The sequence below is a fragment of the Myotis nattereri genome (genome assembly GCF_964212035.1).
Source record: "Myotis nattereri genome assembly, chromosome: 2".
Lineage (NCBI taxonomy): Eukaryota > Metazoa > Chordata > Mammalia > Chiroptera > Vespertilionidae > Myotis > Myotis nattereri.
Genome location: NC_138076.1, coordinates 114237819 through 114260534, shown reverse-complemented (window position 1 = coordinate 114260534; position 22716 = coordinate 114237819). Strand labels below are relative to the sequence as shown.

Sequence of the window (22716 nt, the reverse complement as noted above, 5' to 3'; positions counted from 1 at the left end):
ATACCCACATGTGGCAGATAAAAATCAGGAGAGATATCTCAGCTGTGGAGGTCCTCCCTGAGGAACAAAAAGGTCCCAGGCCCACAGCTCAGTGTTCCAGTGCCAGAAAGAGAAGTCCCCATAACTTCTGGCTATAAAAAACCAGCAGAGATTGAGGGAGTCGGAGGGCTGCTAGAGTCCCAGGCAGCTCCTTTTAAAGGGCCCACATATGGACTCACTCAGATTCACTCCCTCTGAGTTCCAATCCAGGCAAGAGCAGCAAAGGAAATGAATTGCTTGGCATCGGGGAGAGAATTGGAGGGGCAGCTTTCTCCTAGATAGAAATGTTGGCGGGGGCCATTGTTCCTTTGAAGAGACGTTCCCCCACAGAGCCAGCACGAAGGCACAACATCTGAGGCTTCATCAACCTGGCTCACACTGTTTGCCCCACCCTGGTGATTCCCTGATGCCCCACACCACCACCACCCGCAAATTTCCAGGCCCACCCAAGCGGTTTCCAGTGGCTTTTACATAAAAATGACCTGTCTTGCTTATGCTCAGATTTTTTTTAATATGTATTTTTTTATTGTTGACAGTATTACATGCTTCAGATTTTCCCAAAATCTCTCACACAACCAGCATCTGGTCTCAGTGAGCCCCATACGTCTCTCAGGCCCAGCACTAGCAGCAACCAGCCTTGGTTCATAGCTAGGAACCTCCAAGCCCAGCACAAGAGGCAGCCTTCTGCAGATTTCTTTGTAGCTTAGGCCAGTGGCCCTGGCGTAGAACATAGGTGGTGGCTGACCTTGGCTTGCATCTCCCAGGAGGCTCCAGAGCCAGCGCACCCAGTAGACAGCTTCAGGTAATGTCGAAGTACCACCACCCAACCACCTCCAAAAACGACACACTCAAGTGGACTCAGCAGGCACCAAAGCCTTGCTAAAATAAGTCCTACTATGGGTGATGGGCCCCTGCACAGCTGATCCTCCATGGTGGTCAGAGATCAGTGGTCAGAGGTCACAGCCAGTCCTTGAAGCTGATAGGCCTGGGTAAACCCCTCCTATGACATGCCAACAGCTCAACTACAAGAGAAGAGTGTACATGGCCCACACAGGGAAGGGGCGGCACACCTTGAGTACCCAGCTTGGATGGCAGAGGAGACTATGTCACTAGACCCTATAGGACTCCTACTATATTAGGCCACTCTACCAAGCCTGGGAGATGTAGCAGCTGTGCCTAATACATAGAAACAAATACAGGGAGGCTGCCAAAATGAGGAGACAAAGAAACATGTCCCAAATGAAAGAACAGAAAAAAACTCCAGGAAAAAAAATAAGCAAAATGGATACAAGCAATCTATTAGATGCAGAGTTCATAACACTGGTTATTAGGATGCTCAATGAACTTAGTGAGAACCTCAACAGCACAAAAAAGGACTAGTCATTAATAAAGGATACACTAATTGAAATGCAGGATAATTTATAGGGAATCAATATAGAGTAGATGAAGCTGAGAATCAAGTCAGCAATTTGGAATATAAGAAAGCAAAAAATACCTAATCAGAATAGCAAAAAGAAAAAGGAATTTTAAAAAATGTGGATAGTGTAAGGAGCCTCTGGGATAACTTCAAGCATACCATTATTCACATCATGGGGTGCCAGAAGGAGATGAGAAAGAATAAGAAATTGAAAACCTATTTGAAAAAATAATGACAGAAAACTCCCCTAACCTGCTGAAGGAAATAGACATACAAGTTGAGGAAGTACAGAAAGTCCCAAACAAGATGAATCCAAAGAGGCCCACAGCAAGACACATCATAATTAAAAGGCAAAAGGTTAAAGACAGCCCTGGCCAGTTGCTCAATGGTTAGAGCATTGGCCCCAGACCAAAGGGTTGCTTGCGGGTTCAATTCCTGGGTAAGGGCACATACCTTGGTTGCAGTTCAATGCCTGGCCCCAGCTGGGGTATAAGCAGGAGGCAACCAATTGATGTGTCTCTTTTACATCAATGTTTCTCTCTCTTTCTCTCCCCCTTCCACCTCCCATCCACTCTCTAAAAATCAATGGAAAAAATATCCTCACTCCTCAGGTGAGGATTAAAAAACAAAAGACAAAGAGAGACTCTTAAAAGCAGCAAGAGAAAGACAGTTATCTACAAGGGAGCTCCATAAGACTATCAAGATTTCTCAATAGAAACTTTTCAGGCCAGAAGGGATTGGCAAGAAATATTCAAAGTAATGAAAAGCAAGGACCTACAACCATTATTACTCTACCTAGCGAAGCCATCATTTAGAATTGAAAGACAAATAAAGAGCTTCCCAGACAAGGAAAAGCTAAAGGAGTTCATCACCACCAAACCAGTATTACATGGAAAGTTAAAGGGTCTTCTTAAAGAAGAAGAAAATAAAAAATATGAACAATAAAATGGTAACAAATACATATCTATTAACAATTGAATCTAAAGAAACAAAATAAACAAACAAGCAGAACAGAAACAGAATCATAGATACAGAGAACGTTTTTATGGTTGCCCGATGGGAGAGGGGTGGGATACGTGAAAGAGGTGAAGGGATTGAGAAGTACAAATTGCTTATTACATAATAGTAATGGGGATGTAAAGTATAGCATAGGAAATATGGCCAATAATAGTCTGATAACTATGTATGGTGTCAGATGGGTACAAGATTTATCGATGATCACTTATTAAGTTACATAATGTCTATAATTACAAGACAGGAGGAGAGCCTAAGGGAGCTTTGGGACAACATGAAACGAAATAACATACGAATAATAGGGGTGCCAGAACAACAGAAAGAGGAACAAGGGTTAAAAACCTATTTGAAGAAATAATATCAGAAAACTTCCCAGAGGTGGGGAAGAAAAAAATCACACAAGCAGAGAGAGTCCCAAACAAGGTGAACCCGAAAAGACCCACACCAAGACACATCACAATTACCATGGCAAATGTTCAGGACAAAGAGAGAATCTTACAGACTGCAAGAGAGAGACAGAAAGTTACATTCAAGGGATCTCCAATTAGATTATCAAATGATTTCTCAACAGAAACACATCAGGCCAGAAAAGAATGGACAGAAATTTACAAAGTGATGCAAAGCAAAGGACTGAATCCAAGAATACTCTATCCAGCAAGGCTATCATTCAAAATTGAAGGGGAAATAAGAAGTTTCACAGACAAAAAAAAGGCTAAGAGAGTTTATCACCACCAAGCCAGCAATGCAAGAAATGCTAAAGGGACTGGTGTAAAAAGAAGAAATAAAAAGCTCCGAAAGGAAACAGCCACACAAAAAAAGAAATGGCTACAAACAAGTACCTTTCAATAATAACTTTAAACGTAAACGGACTAAATGCTCCAACCAAAAGACATCGAGTGACTGAATGGATAAAAAAAACATGACTCGCCGAAACCGATTTGGCTCAGTGGATAGAGCATCGGCTTGCGGACTGAAGGGTCCCAGGTTCGATTCTGGTCAAGGGCATGTACCTGGATTGCGGGCACATCCCCAGTAGGAGATGTGCAGGAGGCAGCTGATCAATGTTTCTCTCTCATCGATGTTTCTAACTCTCTATCTCTCTCCCTTCCTCTCTGTAAAAACCAATAAAATATATTTTAAAAAATAAATAAATAAATAAATAAATAAACATGACCCATACATTTGCTGTCTACAAGAGACCCACCTCAGAAGAAGGGACTCACACGGACTGAAAGTGAAGGGATGGAAAAATATCTTTCAGGCAAATGGAAATGAATAAAAAGCTGGGGTAGCAATACTTATATTGGACAAAATAGACCTCAAAGTGAAGGCCATAACAAGAGATAAGGGAGGCCACTTCATAATACTAAAGGGATCAATACAACAAGAGGATATAACCCTGATAAACATATATGCACCCAATGCAGGAGCACCCAAATACATAAAAAAATTCCTGGAAGATATCAAGGGAGAGATCGACAACAATACAATCATAGTAGGGGACTTTAATACACCACTGACATCACTGGATAAATCCTCTAGACAAACAATCGGCAAAGAAACAGCAATCCTAAATGACTCACTAGATAAGATGGACTTAATTGACATCTTCAGAACACTTCACCCCAAAGCCAGGGAATATACATTCTACTCAAATGCTCATAAGACATATTCAAAAATAGACCACATATTGGGTCACAAACAAAGTCTCCCCAAATTCAAGAAGATTGAAATCATACCAAGCATCTTCTCAGACCACGATGGCATAATATTAGAAATAAACTACAATAAAAACAACCCAAAATACTCAAACACTTGGAAGCTGAACAGCATGTTATTAAATATTCATTGGGTTACCAATGAGATCAAAGAAGAAATTAAAAACATCCTGGGAACTAATGACAATGAAAACACAACAATCCAAAACCTATGGGACACAATGAAAGCAGTCCTGACAGGGAAGTTTATACCTCTACAGGCCTATCTCAACAAACAAGAAAAAATGGTAGTAAATCATCTAACTCTACATCTCAAAGAATTCGAGAGCAAAAAGAAAACTCCAGAGTGAGCAGAAGGAAGGAGATAATAAAGATTAGAGCAAAAATAAATGACATAGAGACCAAAAAAACAATACAGAAAATCAATGAAACCAAGAGCTGGTTCTTTGAAAGGATCAACAAGATTGATGAACCTCTAGCCAGGCTCACCAAGAAGCAGAGAGAGAGGACCCAAATAAACAAAATCAAAAATGATAGAGGTGAAATAACAACAGACCCCACAGAAATACAAATGATTGTTAAACAATTCTATGGACAACTCTACTCTAACAAACTAGATAACCTGGAGGAAATGGACATATTCCTAGAAAAATACAACATTCCAAAACTCAATCAGGAAGAACCTAAAAATCTCAACAGGCCAATAACTATGGAAGAAATTGAAGCAGTCATCAAAAAGCTTCCAGCAAACAAAGGCCCAGGACCAGACAGCTTCACAGGGGAGTTTTACCAAACATTCAAGGAAGAACTAAAACCTATCCTCCTCAGACTACTACAAAAAATTCAAGAGGAAGGAACACTTCCAAGCTCATTCTATGAAGCCAGCATCACCCTAATACCAAAACCAGGTAAAGACAACACAATGAAAGAGAACTACAGGCCAATATCCCTCATGAACATAGATGCCAAAATCCTCAACAAAATCTTAGCAAATCGGATCCAGCAGTACATCAGAAAGATCATACACCATGACCAAGTAGGATTTATCCCAGGGATGCAAGGATGGTACAATATTTGCAAATCAATAAACGTGATACATCACATAAACAAATTGAAAGAAAAAAACCACACAGTCATATCAATTGATGCAGAAAAAGCATTTGACAAAATCCAACACCCATTTTTGGTAAAAACTCTCAGCAAGGTGGGAATAGAAGGATCATACCCCAACATAATAAAAGCCATATATGACAAACCCACAGCCAATATCATACTCAATGGACAAAAACTAACACCATTTGCCCTAAGAACAGGAACAAGACAGGGATGTCCACGCTCACCACTCCTGTTTGATATAGTACTGGAAGTATTAGCCACTGCAATTAGACAAGAAGAAGAAATAAAAGGCATCCAAATTGGAAAAGAAGAAGTAAAACTGTCCTTATTTGCAGATGACATGATATCATACATAAAAAACCCTAAAGACTCCATCAATAAACTATTAGACTTAATAAATGAATTCGGCAATGTAGCAGGATACAAAATTAACACCAAGAAATCTAGGGCATTTCTATACATCAATAGTGAACTTACAGAAAGAGAAACTAAAAAAAACAATCCCATTTACCATCGCACCAAAAAAATTAAGCTACCTAGGAATAAACTTAACTTAGCAAATCAGATTCAGCAGTACATCAGAAAGATCATACACCATGACCAAGGAATAAGGAGGTAAAAGACCTCTACTCAGAAAACTACAGGATGTTGAAAAAAGAGATAGAGGAAGACATACACAGATGGAAGAACATACCATGTTCTTGGATTGGTAGAATCAACATCATTAAAATGTCCATACTACCCAAAACAATCTATAAATTCAACACACTTCCCATTAAAATACCAATGGCATGTTTCACAGACCTAGAACGAACTCTCCAAAAATTCATCTGGAATAAAAAAAGACCTCGAATAGCTGCAGCGATCCTGAGAAAGAACAAAGTAGGTGGGATCTCAATACCAGATATCAAGCTGTATAACAAAGCCACTGTTCTCAAAACTGCCTGGTACTGGCACAAGAACAGACATATAGATCAATGAAATAGAAAAGAGAGCGCAGAAATCGGCCCGAACCAACATGCTCAATTAATATTTGACTAAGGAGGCAAGAACATACAATGGAGTCAAGACAGTCTCTTCAATAAATGGTGTTGGAAAAATTGGACGGATACATGCAAGAAAATGAAACTAGATCACCAACTTACACCATACACAAAAATAAACTCAAAATGGATAAAGGACTTAAATGTATGACGGGAAACCATAAAAATACTAGAAGAATCCAAAGGCAACAAAATCTCAGACATATGCCGAAGCAATTTCTTCACTGATACATCTCCTAGGGCACTTGAAACTAAAGAGAAAATGAACAAATGGGACTACATCAAAATAAAAAGCTTCTGCACAGCAAAAGAAACCATCAACAAAACAACGAGAAAACCCACTGCGTGGGAAAACATATTTGCCAATGTTATATCTGATAAGGGCCTAATCTCCAAAATTTATAGGGAACTCATACAACTTAACAAAAGGAAGATAAACAATCCAATCAAAAAATGGGCAAAGGACCTAAATAGACACCTTTCAAAAGAGGACATTCAGAAAGCCAAGAGACATATGAAAACTTGCTCAAAGTCACTAATCATCGGAGAGATGCAAATCAAAACAACAAGGTACCATCTCACACCTGTCAGACTGGCTATCATCAACAAATCAACAAACGACAAGTGCTGGAGAGGATGTGGAGAAAAAGGAACACTTGTGCACTGCTGGTGGGAATGCAGACTGGTGCAGCCACTATGGAAGACAGTATGGAGTTTCCTCAAAAAACTGAAAATGGAACTCCCATTTGACCCTGTGATCCCACTTCTAGGAATATATCCCAAGAAACCAGAAACACCAATCAGAAAGGATATATGCACCCCCTATGTTCATAGCAGCACAACTCACCATAGCTAAGATCTGGAAACAGCCTAAGTGCCCATCAGTGGATGAATGGATTAGAAAACTGTGGTACATCTACACGATGGAATACTATGCTGCTCTAAAAAGGAAGGAACTCTTACCATTTGCAACGTCATGGATGGAACTGGAGAGCATTATGCTAAGTGAAATAAGCCAGTCAATGAAGGAAAAACACCACATGATCTCACTCACTCATGGATAATAGAGACCATTATAGACTTTTGAACAATAATAGATACAGAGGCAGAGCTGCCTCAAACAGATTGTCAAACTGCAGCGGGAAGGCCAGGGAGGGTTGGGGGGCAGGAGGTACGCGGGTAAGAGATCAACTAAAGGACTTGTATGCATACATATAAGCATAACCAATGGACATAAGACATTGGGGGATAGGGGAGGCTAGGGGACTGTCTAGGGCGGGGCGATAAAATGGATACATATGTAATACCCTTTGTAATACTTTAAGCAATAAATAAAAAAATAAAAATAAAAATAAATAAATTTTAAAATTCAAAAAAAAAAAGTCACATATATATAAAAAAAAAAAAATAAAAAAGAATGGCTATCATCAACAAATCAACAAACGACAAGTGCTGGAGAGGATGTGGAGAAAAAGGAACACTCGTGCACTCCTGGTGGGAATGCAGACTGGTGCAGCCACTATGGAAGACAGTATGGAGTTTCCTCAAAAAACTAAAAATGGAACTCCCATTTGACCATGTGATCTCACTTCTAGGAATATATTCCAAGAATCCAGAATCACCAATCAGAAAGGATATACGCACCCCTATGTTCATAGCAGCACAATTCACCATAGCTAAGATCTGGAAACAGCCTAAGTGCCCATTAGTGGATGAATGGATTAGAAAACTATGGTACATCTACACAATGGAATACTATGCTGCTGTAAAAAAGAAGGAACTCTTACCATTTGCAACGGCATGGATGGAACTGGAGAGCATTATGCTAAGTGAAATAAGCCAGTCAATGAAGGAAAAACACCACATGATCTCACTCACTCATGGATAATAAAGACCATTATAAACTTATGAACAAAAATAGATACAGAGGCAGAGCTGCCTCGAACAGACTGTCAAACTACAGTGGGAAATCTGGGAGGGTTGAGGGGCGGGGGGGGGGGGGGGGTAAGAGATCAACCAAAGGACTTGTATGCATGCATATAAGCATAACCAATGGACATAAGACACTGGGGGGGGGGGGAGTAGGGGAGGCCGGGGGATTGTTAAGGGTGGGAAAAAAAGGAGACATATGTAATACTCTTTGTAATACTTTAAGCAATAAAACAATTTAAAAAAAAAAAGAAAATAAAAAACCAATCCCATTTACCATTGTAACAAGAAAAAAATAAGATACCTAGGAATAAACTTAACCAAGGAGGTAAAAGACCTATACTTGGAAAACTGAAGGACATTCAAAAAAGAAACAGAGGAAGATACAAAGAAATGGAAGCATACATCATGTACATGGATTGGAAGAATTAACATCATTAAAATGTCTATACTACCCAAAGAAATCTACAGATTCAATGCAATCCCTATTAAAATACCAATGGCAGCCCTAGACAGTTTCGCTCAGTGGATAGAACATCGGCCTGCGGACTGAAAGTTCCCAGATTCGATTCCATTCAACGGCACATGCCCGGGTTGCAGGCTCGATCCCCAGTAGGGAGCATGCAAGAGGCAGTCAATCTATGATTCTCTCTCATTGATATTTCTATCTCTCTCTCCCTCTCCCTTCCTCTCTGAAATCAATAGCAATTATATTTAAAAATTAAAAAAATAAATAAATTAATTAAATACCAGTGACATACTTCACAGAGTTAGAACAAATACTTCAAAAATTATATGGAACCATAAATATACCCCGAACAGTTGCAGCAATCTTGAAAAAGAACAATTAAGTAGGAGGGATCATAATACCGATATCAAACTATATTACAAAACCATTATAACTAAAACAGCCTGGTACTGGCACAAGAACAGGCATATAGACCAATGGATCAGAACAGAGACCCCAGAAATTGACCCACACCATTACAGTCACTTAATATTTGACAAATGAGGCAAGAACATACAATGGAGTAAAGACAGTCTCTTCAACAAATGGTGCTGGGAAAACTGGACAGACACGTGCAAAAAGATGAAACTAGACCACCAACTTGTACCACACACAAGAATAAACTCAAGATGGATAAAAGACTTAAATGTAAGGTATGAAACCATAAAAATCTTAGAAGATAACATAGGCAATAAAATCTCAGACTTCTCATGTAGCAGTATGTTTATGGATACATCTCCTAGGGCAAAGGAAACTAAGGTGAAAATAAACAAAAGGGACTACATTAAAATAAAAAGGTTCTGCATAGCAAAGGAAACCACCATCAACAAAACGAAAAGGGAACCCACTGAATGGGAGAACATATTTGCCAATGGTACATCTGAATATATGCACCCCTATGTTCATAGCAGTGCTATTTACAATTGCTAAGATTTGGAAACAGCCTAAGTGCCCATCAGCAGATTAATGGATAAAAAAGCTGTGGGACATTTACACTATGAAATACTATGCATCTGTGAAAAAGAAAGATCTCTTACCCTTTGGGACAGCATGGAGGGACCTAGAAAATATTATGCTAACCAATGGACATAAGACACTGGGGGGTAGGGGAGGCCAGGGGATTGTAAAGGGCGGGGGGGAAAAAAGGAGACATATGTAATACACTTTGTAATACTTTAAGCAATAAAAAAAATAAAAAATAAAAAATAAATTAAAAAAAAAGAAGGGAAGAGTAGGTCAGTATGTCTAAATGTATATGGTGAACTTAGTAATATACCATGTACCAGGAAAATAAGAATTCCATTCTTCCCATTAGTAGGTCTGTATTACAAATAACTGTACTCAATTGTAACATTTAAAATTTTGTCAATTGAAAAAAAAAAAAGAAAATATTATGCTAAGTGAAAAAAGCCAAGCTGAGAAAGACAAATATCACATGATCTCACTTATTTGCAGAATCTAATGAACCTTGAGGAGACATTATCAACTTTACCACAAACAAGAGCCATCAGAAATAAAAACGTAGGACTTACAATAATTTCTGATAGAATTATCACTTACAGATAATAAAATGAACATTTAAAATAGTTAAAAGCCTAAAAGAATTTAAAGCAAAAGAAACATAAGTCTTAAGTACTATAAATAAAAATAAAACTACACTTAGGTAATTCATAGTGAAACTACTTAATACCAAAGACAAAAAATAAAACTATAAAAATAATGAGACATTAAAGAAGTTATCTATAGGCAAACAACAATTAAACTGATAATGTAAGCCAGAAGCAATATAATACTACAGTGGGGCCTTGACTTACGAGTTTAATTCGTTCCGTGACGGAACTCATAACTCAAATTACTCGTATGTCAAATCAAGAAGTGAACGAGTGAGACACGTGATGCTGGGCTGACGTTGTGGCGTTCACTGTGATGTTCGCTGAGCCAACGGGGTATCTGAAGCTGGCTCGTAACCCAAATTTTAGCTCACAACTCAAAGCAAAAAATCGGCCGAGAGATGGCTCGTATCTCGAAAAACTCGTTAGTCGGGACACTCGTAAGTCAAGGCTCCACTGAATTACTAATATCTTCAAAGCACAGTGAATAAATAACTCCCAATCTAGTATTCTATATTCTAAACTATCATTTAAAAATGACATAAAAATACAGATATTTTGAGGCCTGGCTGTGGTGGCTCAGTGGATTGAGCATCGTCCCATGGACCAAGAGGTTCTGGGTTCGATTCCCTGTCAGGGCACATGCCTGGGTTGCAGGCTCAATCCCCAGTAGGGGTGTGCAGGAGGCAGCCAATCAATGAGCCTCTCTTATCATTGATGTTTCTCTCTCTCCCCCTCTCCCTTCCTCTCTGAAATCAATAAAAATATATTTTTAAAAATATATTTTGAGACTAAAACTGGGGTTTTACCACTAATAGAGACCTTTGTAAGAACTATTAAAGAATATGCCTCAGCAAAGAAGAAACTGAATCCAGAAAGAGTGAAATGCAAGGAATGGTGAACAAAACAACTGGTAAATACACAGATAAAATATAAATAAGCATTTTATTTATTCATTCACTCAAAAATCATTTATTGAGTGCCACACTGTGTTAGGCACTATTCTTGGTGCTGAGGAGATAGCAGTGAAACATTCAAAGGCCCTGACCTTACAGAGCTTACCGTATAGTGCTGGCAATAAACAATAAACGCAATATAATGTAAGGTAGCAGTAAGTACCATAAAGAAAAATAAAGCAGAGTAAAGGGATAGAATGATGGCAACTGAGAGAGAAATATTTTAAATAAGGTAGTCAGGGTAAAACTCTCCAGGTAACATGGGAACAAAGACCTAAATGAGGGGAGGGCATTAGCCATCTGAATATCAATTGGAGTAGGGGTGAGGGGCAGGGGAGTGGATAATAAAAACTACAGGTATTTCTTGAGCACGTCTTATGTGCCAGGCTGTTCTTTACACTTTACTTGGTGTATTCAATCATTTACTTTTCAAAACAACCCCCTGAGGTAACTGTAGTTCTGCTCTCCAATTTAGGGAAGAGGAAAAGAGGGAAAGGTTGAATGGGTGGTTCACAGACACTAAAGGGCAGAGTTAGGATGAGATCCTCAAAGCCTGGTTAATAACCCAGCTCTGGGCAAAGGAAACAGCTTTCCTAGAACCTGAGCTCCTAAAGGGCAGGAACCAGCTTCCTGTTCTTTGCATCCATGGTGTCCAGTACACAGAAGATGCTAAGTATGTTAAGCTGAACTGAATACAGGAAGAGCAGCAGAATGAGGACTAGGGAACACGAGGAGGAGGTAAGACAGAAGACACCACAGTCAGAAAAAGAAAATCAGGAGAAAAACAAAATAGTGTAATATCACAGAAGCCATAAGAGCAATGCTCCAAAGAAGAAAGATGATAAAATTATCAAGTGTTACAAAAGTTAAACACATGTCTTGAGAAGAGGCATTCCACTATTAAACTAGGAAGTTATCTTCAAGAATTCAGCCCCAAAACTGCAATGAATGGAGATACAGGATTTTCTGTTGTTAAAGGAAAAGGGGCAGTGAAAGGCAATAGATGTACAGTGTATATTTTAGCAGACACCAACTGAACAAAGAAAGAAAATGACAGTGGCTAACATGCAGCAAGGCAAAGGTTTTTTTCAATAAATATTTTTAAGTGATGTGTTATGATTTCATTCTGACTTACCACTATCTTGTTCCCATTTCTTAGTTCACCTCTAATGAATTAAAATTTCTACCTTTCAGTTGTGTTTTCTGTAACATAAAAAAATGACAGAAATACCAAGTACTTAGGCACTTATTGTAATAAATACTTAGAATTCCAAAATGAAGATTTCATATGAGTACTGAATCCTATAAAATAAGGCTTTCCCTAGAGAAAACATAAAAGAAATAAAACAGTACACTCTTGGCGTACTTCAGACCAGAATCTAGAGTCCATAAGGAGCATCTATCGCCTGTCCTCACTCTCAGACTATCTTGCTTGCTTTTTCTCCCTCACTGAAGTAATCAGAAGAGACCTTCTACAAGTGCTCATTTGCATATCTACCCACTTCTCTGCATCAACACTCACATAACTAACCTGTCTTCCCTCCCGTTACTCTGAATCAGCTGTCCATGCCCCCCTCCACTGGACCATTAGGTTCCATCTCCTCTCATCTATTCAAGGACATTGCTCCATAGCTGTCCATTTTCTCCCACACATTTTCAATGTTCTCCATCCTTCTGAAGCATTCTCATCGGCTTACAAACATCCTTTCCCTCCAAAACAACAAATCTTGACTCCATGTCTTCCCCAACTACCACTCGATTTCTCTGCTCCCCTTTTCAGCAAGACTAATTGAGGAATTGCATATATTCATTGTTTTCAATCCCTCTGGTTCCACTCTCTGAACCCACTCTGTTATTCTCCACCATTCCATCCAAAATACTCATCAAGGTCACCAATAAGCTCCATATTGCTAAATCCATTTCCACTATCAATCCTACCTTATTTGACCTACACACAGAATTTGATAAAGTTGCTTAGAATCTTTAAACCTCAATGTCTTCTAAAAAATAGGGATGAAAAAATAGTACTTATTTTAGAGGGTGGTTGTGATGATTAAGAAATAAACTATGTAAAAAGCCTATTAGCACAGTACCTGGTTCACAGTCAAGAACGCAGTAAATGTCAGTAATTGCAGTTCATCAGCACTGCTACCTACATGCTACCGAGAGTCTAAAAACAGAGTCCATCCCTTTCTCCGCAAACAGGATTTTGGAAGAGAATATGACTTCAGAATGTTAAGAAAATGAGTTTAATTTCAACCTGTGAATCATATTAAGCAAATAATGTATTCCATCATACAAAGAACGACCTTAAATATTTTCTTTCTTAAAATTCCTTCCCTTGCTGGTGATTCCTAAATAACCACCGCTAATCTCACTCTCTCTTAAACTCTGGTTCTCATTTCCAATTCTTATTCAACATCCTGGTCTGGAAATTTCATTATCTGTTCCAATTTTGCTCTCATTCTCTTTATCTAATTAATCACCAAATCCAGTCCATTCTATTTCAGTACTGGCTCTCACACCCATTTTACTGTAGGGCTGTATGCTTAAGAGGGCAGGGACAGAGTCTGTTTCTGCATCCCAGCATAGTACTAGCACAATACTTGACATACAATAGGTGCCAGCATCCTACTTAAATTTCCCAGGACGTCTGGATTATTTTCTCTTATTGGTTTCTTAAGGCCAAGGGGTGTGTGTGTTTGGGGTGATCGTAGGGGGTTAGGGAGAGGATTGTTACCTTCATACTTTAAACAGGGCCAGAGATAATATCTAGCATATGATGAATGTTCATAAAATCTATGTTGGATAGATCAATAATATAGTATTTTACTTCCTAAGACTTCAAAATAATTTTACAAAACAATTTCATCACAACATACATATTCCAGAGGAGAAAAATGAGATGCAGAGAAGTAAACTTACTTGGAGGACCGCTCAATTAGTGGTGGGACTGATAGAAAAATCTGCTCTCTTACCTCCTAAGCCCAGGAAAATAACTGAGCTAGAGTCTGGGTGAAATACTTATATGAGAGGATAGTTTACTGTCTACTGGTGCTTGGCCTTAATCTTAACTGATCTTTTTCCACTGCAAATTGGCATTTTAAATGCTAGCAGCTACTTAACCTATTTGGATACCTTAAGAACATAAAGCAATAACTTTCATACTAAGCAGTAAGAATTTCCCCTTGGCTGAAATTCTACAGAATAAGATAAATTTGATACAAATCATTCTTCCTATCTATATATGCACAGAAACACATTATGCTATTTCCCCTGATTACAGATGAAATAACATTAGAAGGCATATCAGAGTTCCAGTTTACCCACACAGAATAAGCCAAAGATTAACTTCAGGCTTGTGTATCCTATTCTGCCATCTCTCCAAAAATATGCAACTTTAAAAGATGTATCATTTATTTTTTAAGTTAAGTAAAGAATAGTTTATTGAATATATACTATGTCAAATACTGCTCCAATAAGAACATCTTAGTTTTGTGGCTTCAGGTTTCACTGGGAGACACCATTTTAAAGTATTTTCATCCTTCTCTGGCAGGTGTTCTCGGTGGTTAGAGCATCAACCCTACACTGAAGGGTCTTGGGTTCGATTCCAAGTCAAGGGCATGTAACTGGGTTGCAGGTTCAATCCCCAGCCATGGTCAGGGTGTGTGCAGGAGGCAACCAATTGATGTCTCACTCATATCAATCATTTTCTCTCCCTCTCTCCTTGCCTCCTTTCCACTCTCTCTAATAATCAAAGGAAAAAATATCCTCAGGATATTCTGAAGATTAACGAAAAAATAAAATAAAATAAATAAAATGGTCTCATCTGGGCTGGGTAGCTTAGTTGCTTAGAGCATTCTCCCAATAAACCAAGGCTGCAGGTTCAATCCTAAGTCAGGGCACATACAAGAACCCACCAATGAATGCAAAAATAAGTGGAACAACAAATCAATGTCTCTCTCCCCCTTCCTCTCTTTCTCTAAAAACAAAATTTTTAATAAAAAAATTAAATGGTCTCATTAAAGAGAATGTTTAATAAACTTATCATAACATAAAAAATATAACATAATTTAATGAATACAAGATAGCTTTTAACTTAGGACACTAAGAATGACCTGGAGACTTCCTCTCTTTGGCATTTGATGATAATATTGTCACTATCTCCCATCATAATCCTACTTTTGTAGTTCAATTTCCTCAGGTTTAAGACAATGAATCTAACTCATTTTTTTTAAAAAAAATCTGTTTTGATTTATCCAAGCAGCTGCTGGTGATTGAAAACAGGATCATGACTGAACTCAGCAGAAGCATGACACGTAAGATATAACTTCCAACAGCACTGCTGGAACCCACAGTATACAGAGTGCCTTGGTGTCCAGCAACAGGGATAAGGGAGAAGTTTTGAGTTAAGTCTATGAAGTGAAAAGGACAGAGGTATGAACCAGGCTACCAAATTTGTGCCTAATGCTAAACACATCAGATGCATCCCGGAAACATTTTGTGCAAAATAAGATCAATTCTATTTTTCTATGGCCTTCCACTGTAATTTCAGATGTTCCCATAGAGAAATTTCTTAAATTATATTTAAAGTATCAAAATTTATTAAGTTTAGCATTTCCAGCATCTTTATTTTCCTATCACCTCTAATAAGAAGCTAATCCGGTAGATGTATCAGAATATAGAGATGATATCAAAACATGCCAACAGACATCACTGATGTGTATAGGAAAGTAACACAGCAGAGTGGATATAAATAAGAGTCCTGAACTTGAGGTGATCTGGGTTCAAATCCTGACTGTCCCACTTTCTTGTTCAGATAACTTGGGAAAAATTACAAACTCTATAAGCTTCAATTTCCTCAGCTATAAATGGGGTTCATAATAATAAATTAGCAATAGTATTATGGGTACACAATAACACTAGCTACTTCATGGGATCATTGGAGTTTTAAATAAGATAATAGTTGTAAAACATTCAGTAAATGATAATTAGTTATCATTCTTTCCCTGAAAATGAACACCAACTTTATGACTTGGATATTTAAAACACCATATCCTCTCTGCCAGAGTTATTCAAAATGTTTCAGAGAACTAAAGATTTATGTAAATTGTTCAGGGGGAATAATTTCCTTGAGGAATTTTATGAATGAGGCTATCATTTTTTAATTGTTAGTTGCTTATTTATCTGAAAGAACATTGTGGTATTTTGTTTCAAAATTGACCATTTTAATTACTTATTACTTGACAGTTACTGTCTTATATACTAGGTTCTCTTAATTATTCCATGAGGTAGAGATCCCAGTTTTACAGATAGGGAAGCTAATATTTAGAGAGGCTAAATAACCTGTTCAAGATCATAAAACAAGCAGGTGTCAGAAGCAGACTTCAAACTCAGATCTCATGGACTCAAGTTAAGAGTCTTCCCATTAAACCAAGATACATAATGACTATATCCACTATTCACTATCTCTAAGGAAAATTTTATTATGTTTGTTTCACATGACCTACAGAAAAAAATTACCAGAGAAAAGTATTATATTACCCTAACTTCCCATAACTTTTAACCCTACATTTACAATCTTAATATTTACTTATTTTTTCAGCCCATGAACACATTCTGTGCTACAAACCTGTGTAAATTTTACTTCATTAACATATGACTTACACATATGTCACCATGTGGTTTTGCTTATATAAAAATTTTATTCATAAAGTTTATCCCATGCTAATCCTCAAGGTATTAAACAGAATTTCTTCACTAAGAGAACCTTGTGGAGTTGGTGAGTACTTTTCTATTGTTGTTGATGATATAAGTGGGAATTAAAAAATTTCCCCTGGGCAATATTTAGTCTTAGATTTGTTTTTATTACGGATTTCTGATCCACAGAGGAAAAAAATACACACAATGGCTACATACAAAGAAAACGTTTTAAAATTTAGCATGGAGAATGGAGGTTCAGAGAAATATATTCTGGTCCATTCATCTTTCACTTTCAGTAGGAGTAAAGATCAAAGCAAAAGTATAAACATAAATCAGATCTGTATTATGAGCAGTTTAGGGAGAACAGAACAAAAAGGAAATACCGAGGCTAGTATTTCTCGAAAGAGAAGTTTCAGGTAAGTGTTCATCAATGGGAAAATGCCCGTCACACTTTTTATTCAGTTTGAGCCATGAATATTAGTGTTATTATCTGTGGCCACTGCTTTTTGATATACATCATGATGCTCTAGCAATTCAGAGCAGGTATTTCCTATACTAAAAGTTATTCTCAGGACCAGATGGTTGCTCTGGTGAATCCTACCAAACACTTGAAGAATAGTTAACACCAATCCTTCTTAAACTCTTCAAAAACAAACGAAGAAGAGGGAACACTTCCAAACTCATTTTATGAGGCCAGCATTACCCTGGCACCAACCCAGATAAGGACACCACAATAGAAAACTATAGACCAATATCCCCATGAGCACAGAGGCAAAAACTCTCAACAAAATATTAGCAAACCAAATTCAACAATGTATTAAAAATTACCAAGTGAGATTAATCCCTGGCATGCCAGGGTTGTTCAACATATACAAATCAATAAGTGTATCCAACCACATTAATAGTATGAAAGTACAAATTATATGATCCTCTCACTAGATGCAGGAAAAGCAGTTGATAAAATACAACATTCTTTCATGATTAAAAACCCTCAACAAATTGGATACAGAAAGAACATAATAAAGACTATGTATGACAAGCCCACAGCTAACATATTCAACAGTGAAAAACTAAAAGCTTCTTCCTCTAATATCAAGAATAGCACAAAGGTGCTCTCTCTCAGCTTTTATTCAATACTAGAGGCCCAGTGCATGAAATTCGTGCACTCGGCAGGGGGGAGGGGAGTCCCTCAGCCCGGCCTGTGCCTTCTCGCTGTCTGGAAGCCCTCTCGTGATGTCTGACAGATGGCTTAGGACATCCTTAGCGCTGCCATGGAAGCATGAGAGGCTCCTGCCACCACCACTGCGCTTGGCAGCTATGAGCCCGGCTTCTGGCTGAGCTGCGCTGACCACCGGGGCAGTTCCTACATTGAGCATCTGCCCCTGGTGGTCAGTGCACATCACAGCGACCAGTCATTCCACCATTCAGTCTATTTGCATATTAGCCTTTTATTATATAGGATTGTATGGAAGTCCTAGCTGAGCAATTAGGCAAGACAAAGAACTAATAGGCATCCAAATCAAAAAGGAAAAACAAAAATTAGTATTATATACTGGTGATATGATTTTTTTAAATATATTTTTATTGATTTCAGAGAGGAAGGAAGAGGGAGAGAGAGATAGAAACATCAATGATGAGAGAGAATCATTGATCGGCTGCCTCCTGCACACCCCTCACTGGGGACTGAACCCACAACCCGGGCATGTGCCCTTGACCGGAAGTGAACCCAGGACCCTTCAGTCTGCAGGCCAACACTCTATCCACTGAGCCAAACCAGCTAGGGCTGATCTTAAAAACAGAAAAGACTAAACCAAAAAATTGGTGAAACTAATCAATGAATTCAATAAAGTTGTGGATATAAAATCAACAAACAGAAATCAATGTGTTTCTATACACTAATAATGAAACAACTGAAAAAAAAGTAAAGAAACCTTCTCATTCACAATAGTATCAAAACAATAAAACAGGAAGTGAAATATATGTACAATGAAAACTACAAAACTTTAATGAAAGGAACTAAAGAAAACACAAACAAATAGAATAGATCCAGAGACATAGAAGAATGGAACAGACTGGCGAATCTCAGAGGGAAGGTGGGGGGTGGGGAGGAGTGGAGGTAGGGAGAGATTAACCAAAGAACCTATATGCATATACACATAACCCATGAGGGGTAATGGTTACCTTAATCCAAAACACCTGAAGGTAGTTACGTCTGAGGAAAGCACTATATTGTTGTAGACCTTAGAACAGGATCATCATCTAGTGTTTTTATAGTGGAAATCATAAATCTGCCCATAACTCAGTGGGTAAAAACCTGAAGGAATAAATTAACCACTTTTCACAGTTTTTTAAATGCTTTTAGGAAACTTCAGCAATTAAACACAGGATCGCAGCTACTGACCAAAGGGAAACTTATTTACAACACTCTGGCCACAATACCACTTCACAATCTAGGGCAGGGGTCCTCAAACTTTTTAAAGAAGGGGTCAGTTCACTGTCCCTCAGACTGTTGGAGGGCCGGACTATAGTTTAAAAAAAAACTATGAACAAATTCCTATGCACACTGCACATATCTTATTTTGAAGTAAAAAAAAAAAAAAAAAAACAGGAACAAATACAATATTTGTATTTGCATGTGGCCCGCGGGCCGTAGTTTGAGGACCCCTGGTCTAGGGAAATGAAAGCCAGAAAGCCCTAAACTCAGGTCCTAATCTAGCCTAACTTACTAGTCAGGGTCTCTCATCTGCGGAATTAATGGAGTTATTCATTCAATGTTGGTTGAATGCCTATGTACCAAACCCTGTGTTGACAATGGAAGTCTGTTATTTTTGTTTTGAGTAAATAAAAAGCATAGTCCTGACTTTGCAAAGCTCCTAATCTTGTGAATATACCAAAAAATGCAACCTAACTCTATGATAAGCCGTCATGCCTGGGCAAATTAAAAAAGGCTACAGAGAGGAGGAAATACAGTTCAGCTGAGACTTAATGAATATAAGTTGCTTAGATGGGGCTATGGGAATTCATTAAAGAACTGTTCAAAGACAAGATGACAGGAAAGAATGAGAAGAGAAAGGTTGATGTAGGTGATGCACAGACTGGGCATCCGGGAAATAAACTTAAGAGCTTTATATGCCACAGTAGGGAATCTGACCTTTAACCTTTAAGAAACAGTAAACACTAAGATTCTACAAATTGGCTATAAGCCCAACCAGATAAATCCAATTTGTCTATCATTTCATCTAAAAATAAGAATCTTTCAAAGCAAAAATATTTTGCCCTGACCAGTTTGGTTCAGTGGCTGGAGCGTCGGCCTGTGGACTGAAGAGTCCCAGGTTCGATTCCGGTCAGGGGCATGTACTTTGGTTGCGGGCACATCCCCAGTAGGAGGTGTGCAGGAGGCAGCTGACGGATGTTTCTCTCTCATGGATGTTTCTACCTCTCTATCCCTCTCCCTTCCTCTCTGTAAAAAATCAATAAAATATATTTTTTTAAAATGTTTTAAAGGAAAAAAGCCATCCAAGTATTGATGCTGATATTATGAAATCTAAAAGATTTCATTTAACTGAAAATTTTAGGACTAGATTTCTATTGTTATAAGTACAGTAGCAAAAACATTCTAAAAGCAAGATATACGACTTCTGTTCTTTATCAAATACAAGTAAAAACTCTGTAAACCCATAGGTGTAAAAAGTATACACAGGTATTATATTTACATGCCCCCCCCCAAGAGACTTTTCATCCTTTGTTCAGATAAAGCTTCACTCTCTTCACTATGAATATTAATTAGCTACAGAAGGACCTAAAGAGAACATGAAGTCCGTTTACCTGTGTTCTGCAGGTACAGGGGGTGGCCAAACAGCAGGGTCTCTAAATGGTTCGTCTTGACAGGACACAGGGAAATCTGGGGGCTTGTCAATTTTAAAACTTTCCAAAGTGTTGACAATACTTTTAACTTGTTCATATTCTTCCAATAATTCCTGCCGAACCTTAAATAAATAAATAAATACATACATACATACATACATACACATAGCCTTTATGCCAGAAATTGTTTCAAGTTTATATAAATTGCTACAGAATGCAAGTTTCCTTAATGTTTTTCAAAGTATGCAACATGAGTCATTAAAAAAAATATATTCAAAAACAAAGAACTATTAAAAGGGATATAGATAGAAGGGCAGGAATCAGTTTGAAAAAAGATATAATTAAATACCTTTTCACAGGGGAACTAGTAATATACCTTCATAATGGAACTTTATTTCTACCAAGGAATGTAATGACCATGAACATAATTTAAAACAAGCAACTAATTCAGTAACAAGTTAGCCAGTCCCAGAGAACTATAATATTAATGCTAAATCATTTTAATATACTTAGAAATAACTTCCAAAAAAGTTTTTAAATTTTTTATTTATTAATCTTAGAGAAAGGAAGAGAGAGAGAATCATCAATTTGTTATTCCACTTTTTATGCATTCATTAGTTAATTCTTATAGGTGCCCTGACTAGGGATAAAACCTGCAGCCTTGCATAGTGGGACGATGCTCTAACCAATTGAGCTACCCGATCAGAGCTAGCTTCCAAAAACTTACCAACCAAATTTTTGACCAGCATTTGCTGTCCCGAATCTCACTAAATATGAAATGCCTGCTTGTTATGGGCGTATGAAAGCCTGAAGTGGTCAAACACTATATGAATAACACACTTCTAATTTTTATTTAAATTCTCCTTCATCTAAAATCTGAATTCTTTGGGACTTGTTAAATTCTTTCAAGTCCTGGGCAAAGTTTATTTTGGGCTCAAAGGCCAGATTTTTCCTGTATTTCAAAACTCTCATTGAGCACCTACTATATGGAAATTCTTGTGTTTTGAAACTCTGAGCCAAAACTAATTTTCAAAGGCAAATAGATAATTGATTGAAAATTACATTTATAAATTCAGTTTAACAATTCTAGTTTTTTAAATCAGAATGCACACTTTACTGTAAAGCAGAGCATAAGAAATGTGCCTTGAACTTTACCTTGAATAATAGGTAATATTGTTCAGGAAGAGAGAGAGGAAGGGAGAATCATCACTTTATATTAAATCATCAATTTAATTAATATATATAGAAAGGAACATATTAAGGAGATACAGAATCAAAGAAAAACCTAGGTAAAGTTCAACTGCTCATATATGCAATTACATGATATACTTGGAGCAATGAAATTTCAGAACCTAATGGAAAGAAACAATAGAAATATCTGAATAAAAATGGCAACTATTTAATACAATTAATAACTTATCAAGAATATTTCCATGCTAGATTAATAAACCACTCTTATCTGTGGCTAGTATGCAGGATAGAGGAAAACAACTAAAATTTTCAACTTGACATAGAGCAAGTATATTGTTCTCACTCAACATAATCTGGTAACACTTAAGTCAGAAAATAAGCCAAATTTACCCTACAAATTTAGTAAAACATCAATTTCTGACTAGTGGAAAAATTAGAAGAAACACTTAAAAGACATTAGTACGTAAAATGGAAACTTCAAAGAAATACTTGACTTTGTACTTATAATTTTAAAAGGATTTTAAGTTTTAAGAATAAGTGGAAAATTATAATTCAAGGTTTTATTAACTGTACTATTATAAAATCAAGTTGTATAGTCAAGAGACAGC

General features: G+C 37.5%; 1 protein-coding gene across 2 annotated transcripts in view; it reads right to left on the bottom strand.

Moving 5' to 3' along the window:
* Positions 1–22716, bottom strand: part of KATNAL1 (katanin catalytic subunit A1 like 1) — a 117878-nt gene that overhangs the window by 83135 nt on the left and 12027 nt on the right. For both annotated transcript variants that reach the window (XM_081083605.1, XM_081083604.1), the window contains exon 3: positions 20879–21039. In XM_081083605.1, the coding sequence (XP_080939731.1) occupies positions 20879–21039 (161 nt within the window). The remainder of the gene's footprint in view (positions 1–20878; positions 21040–22716) is intronic.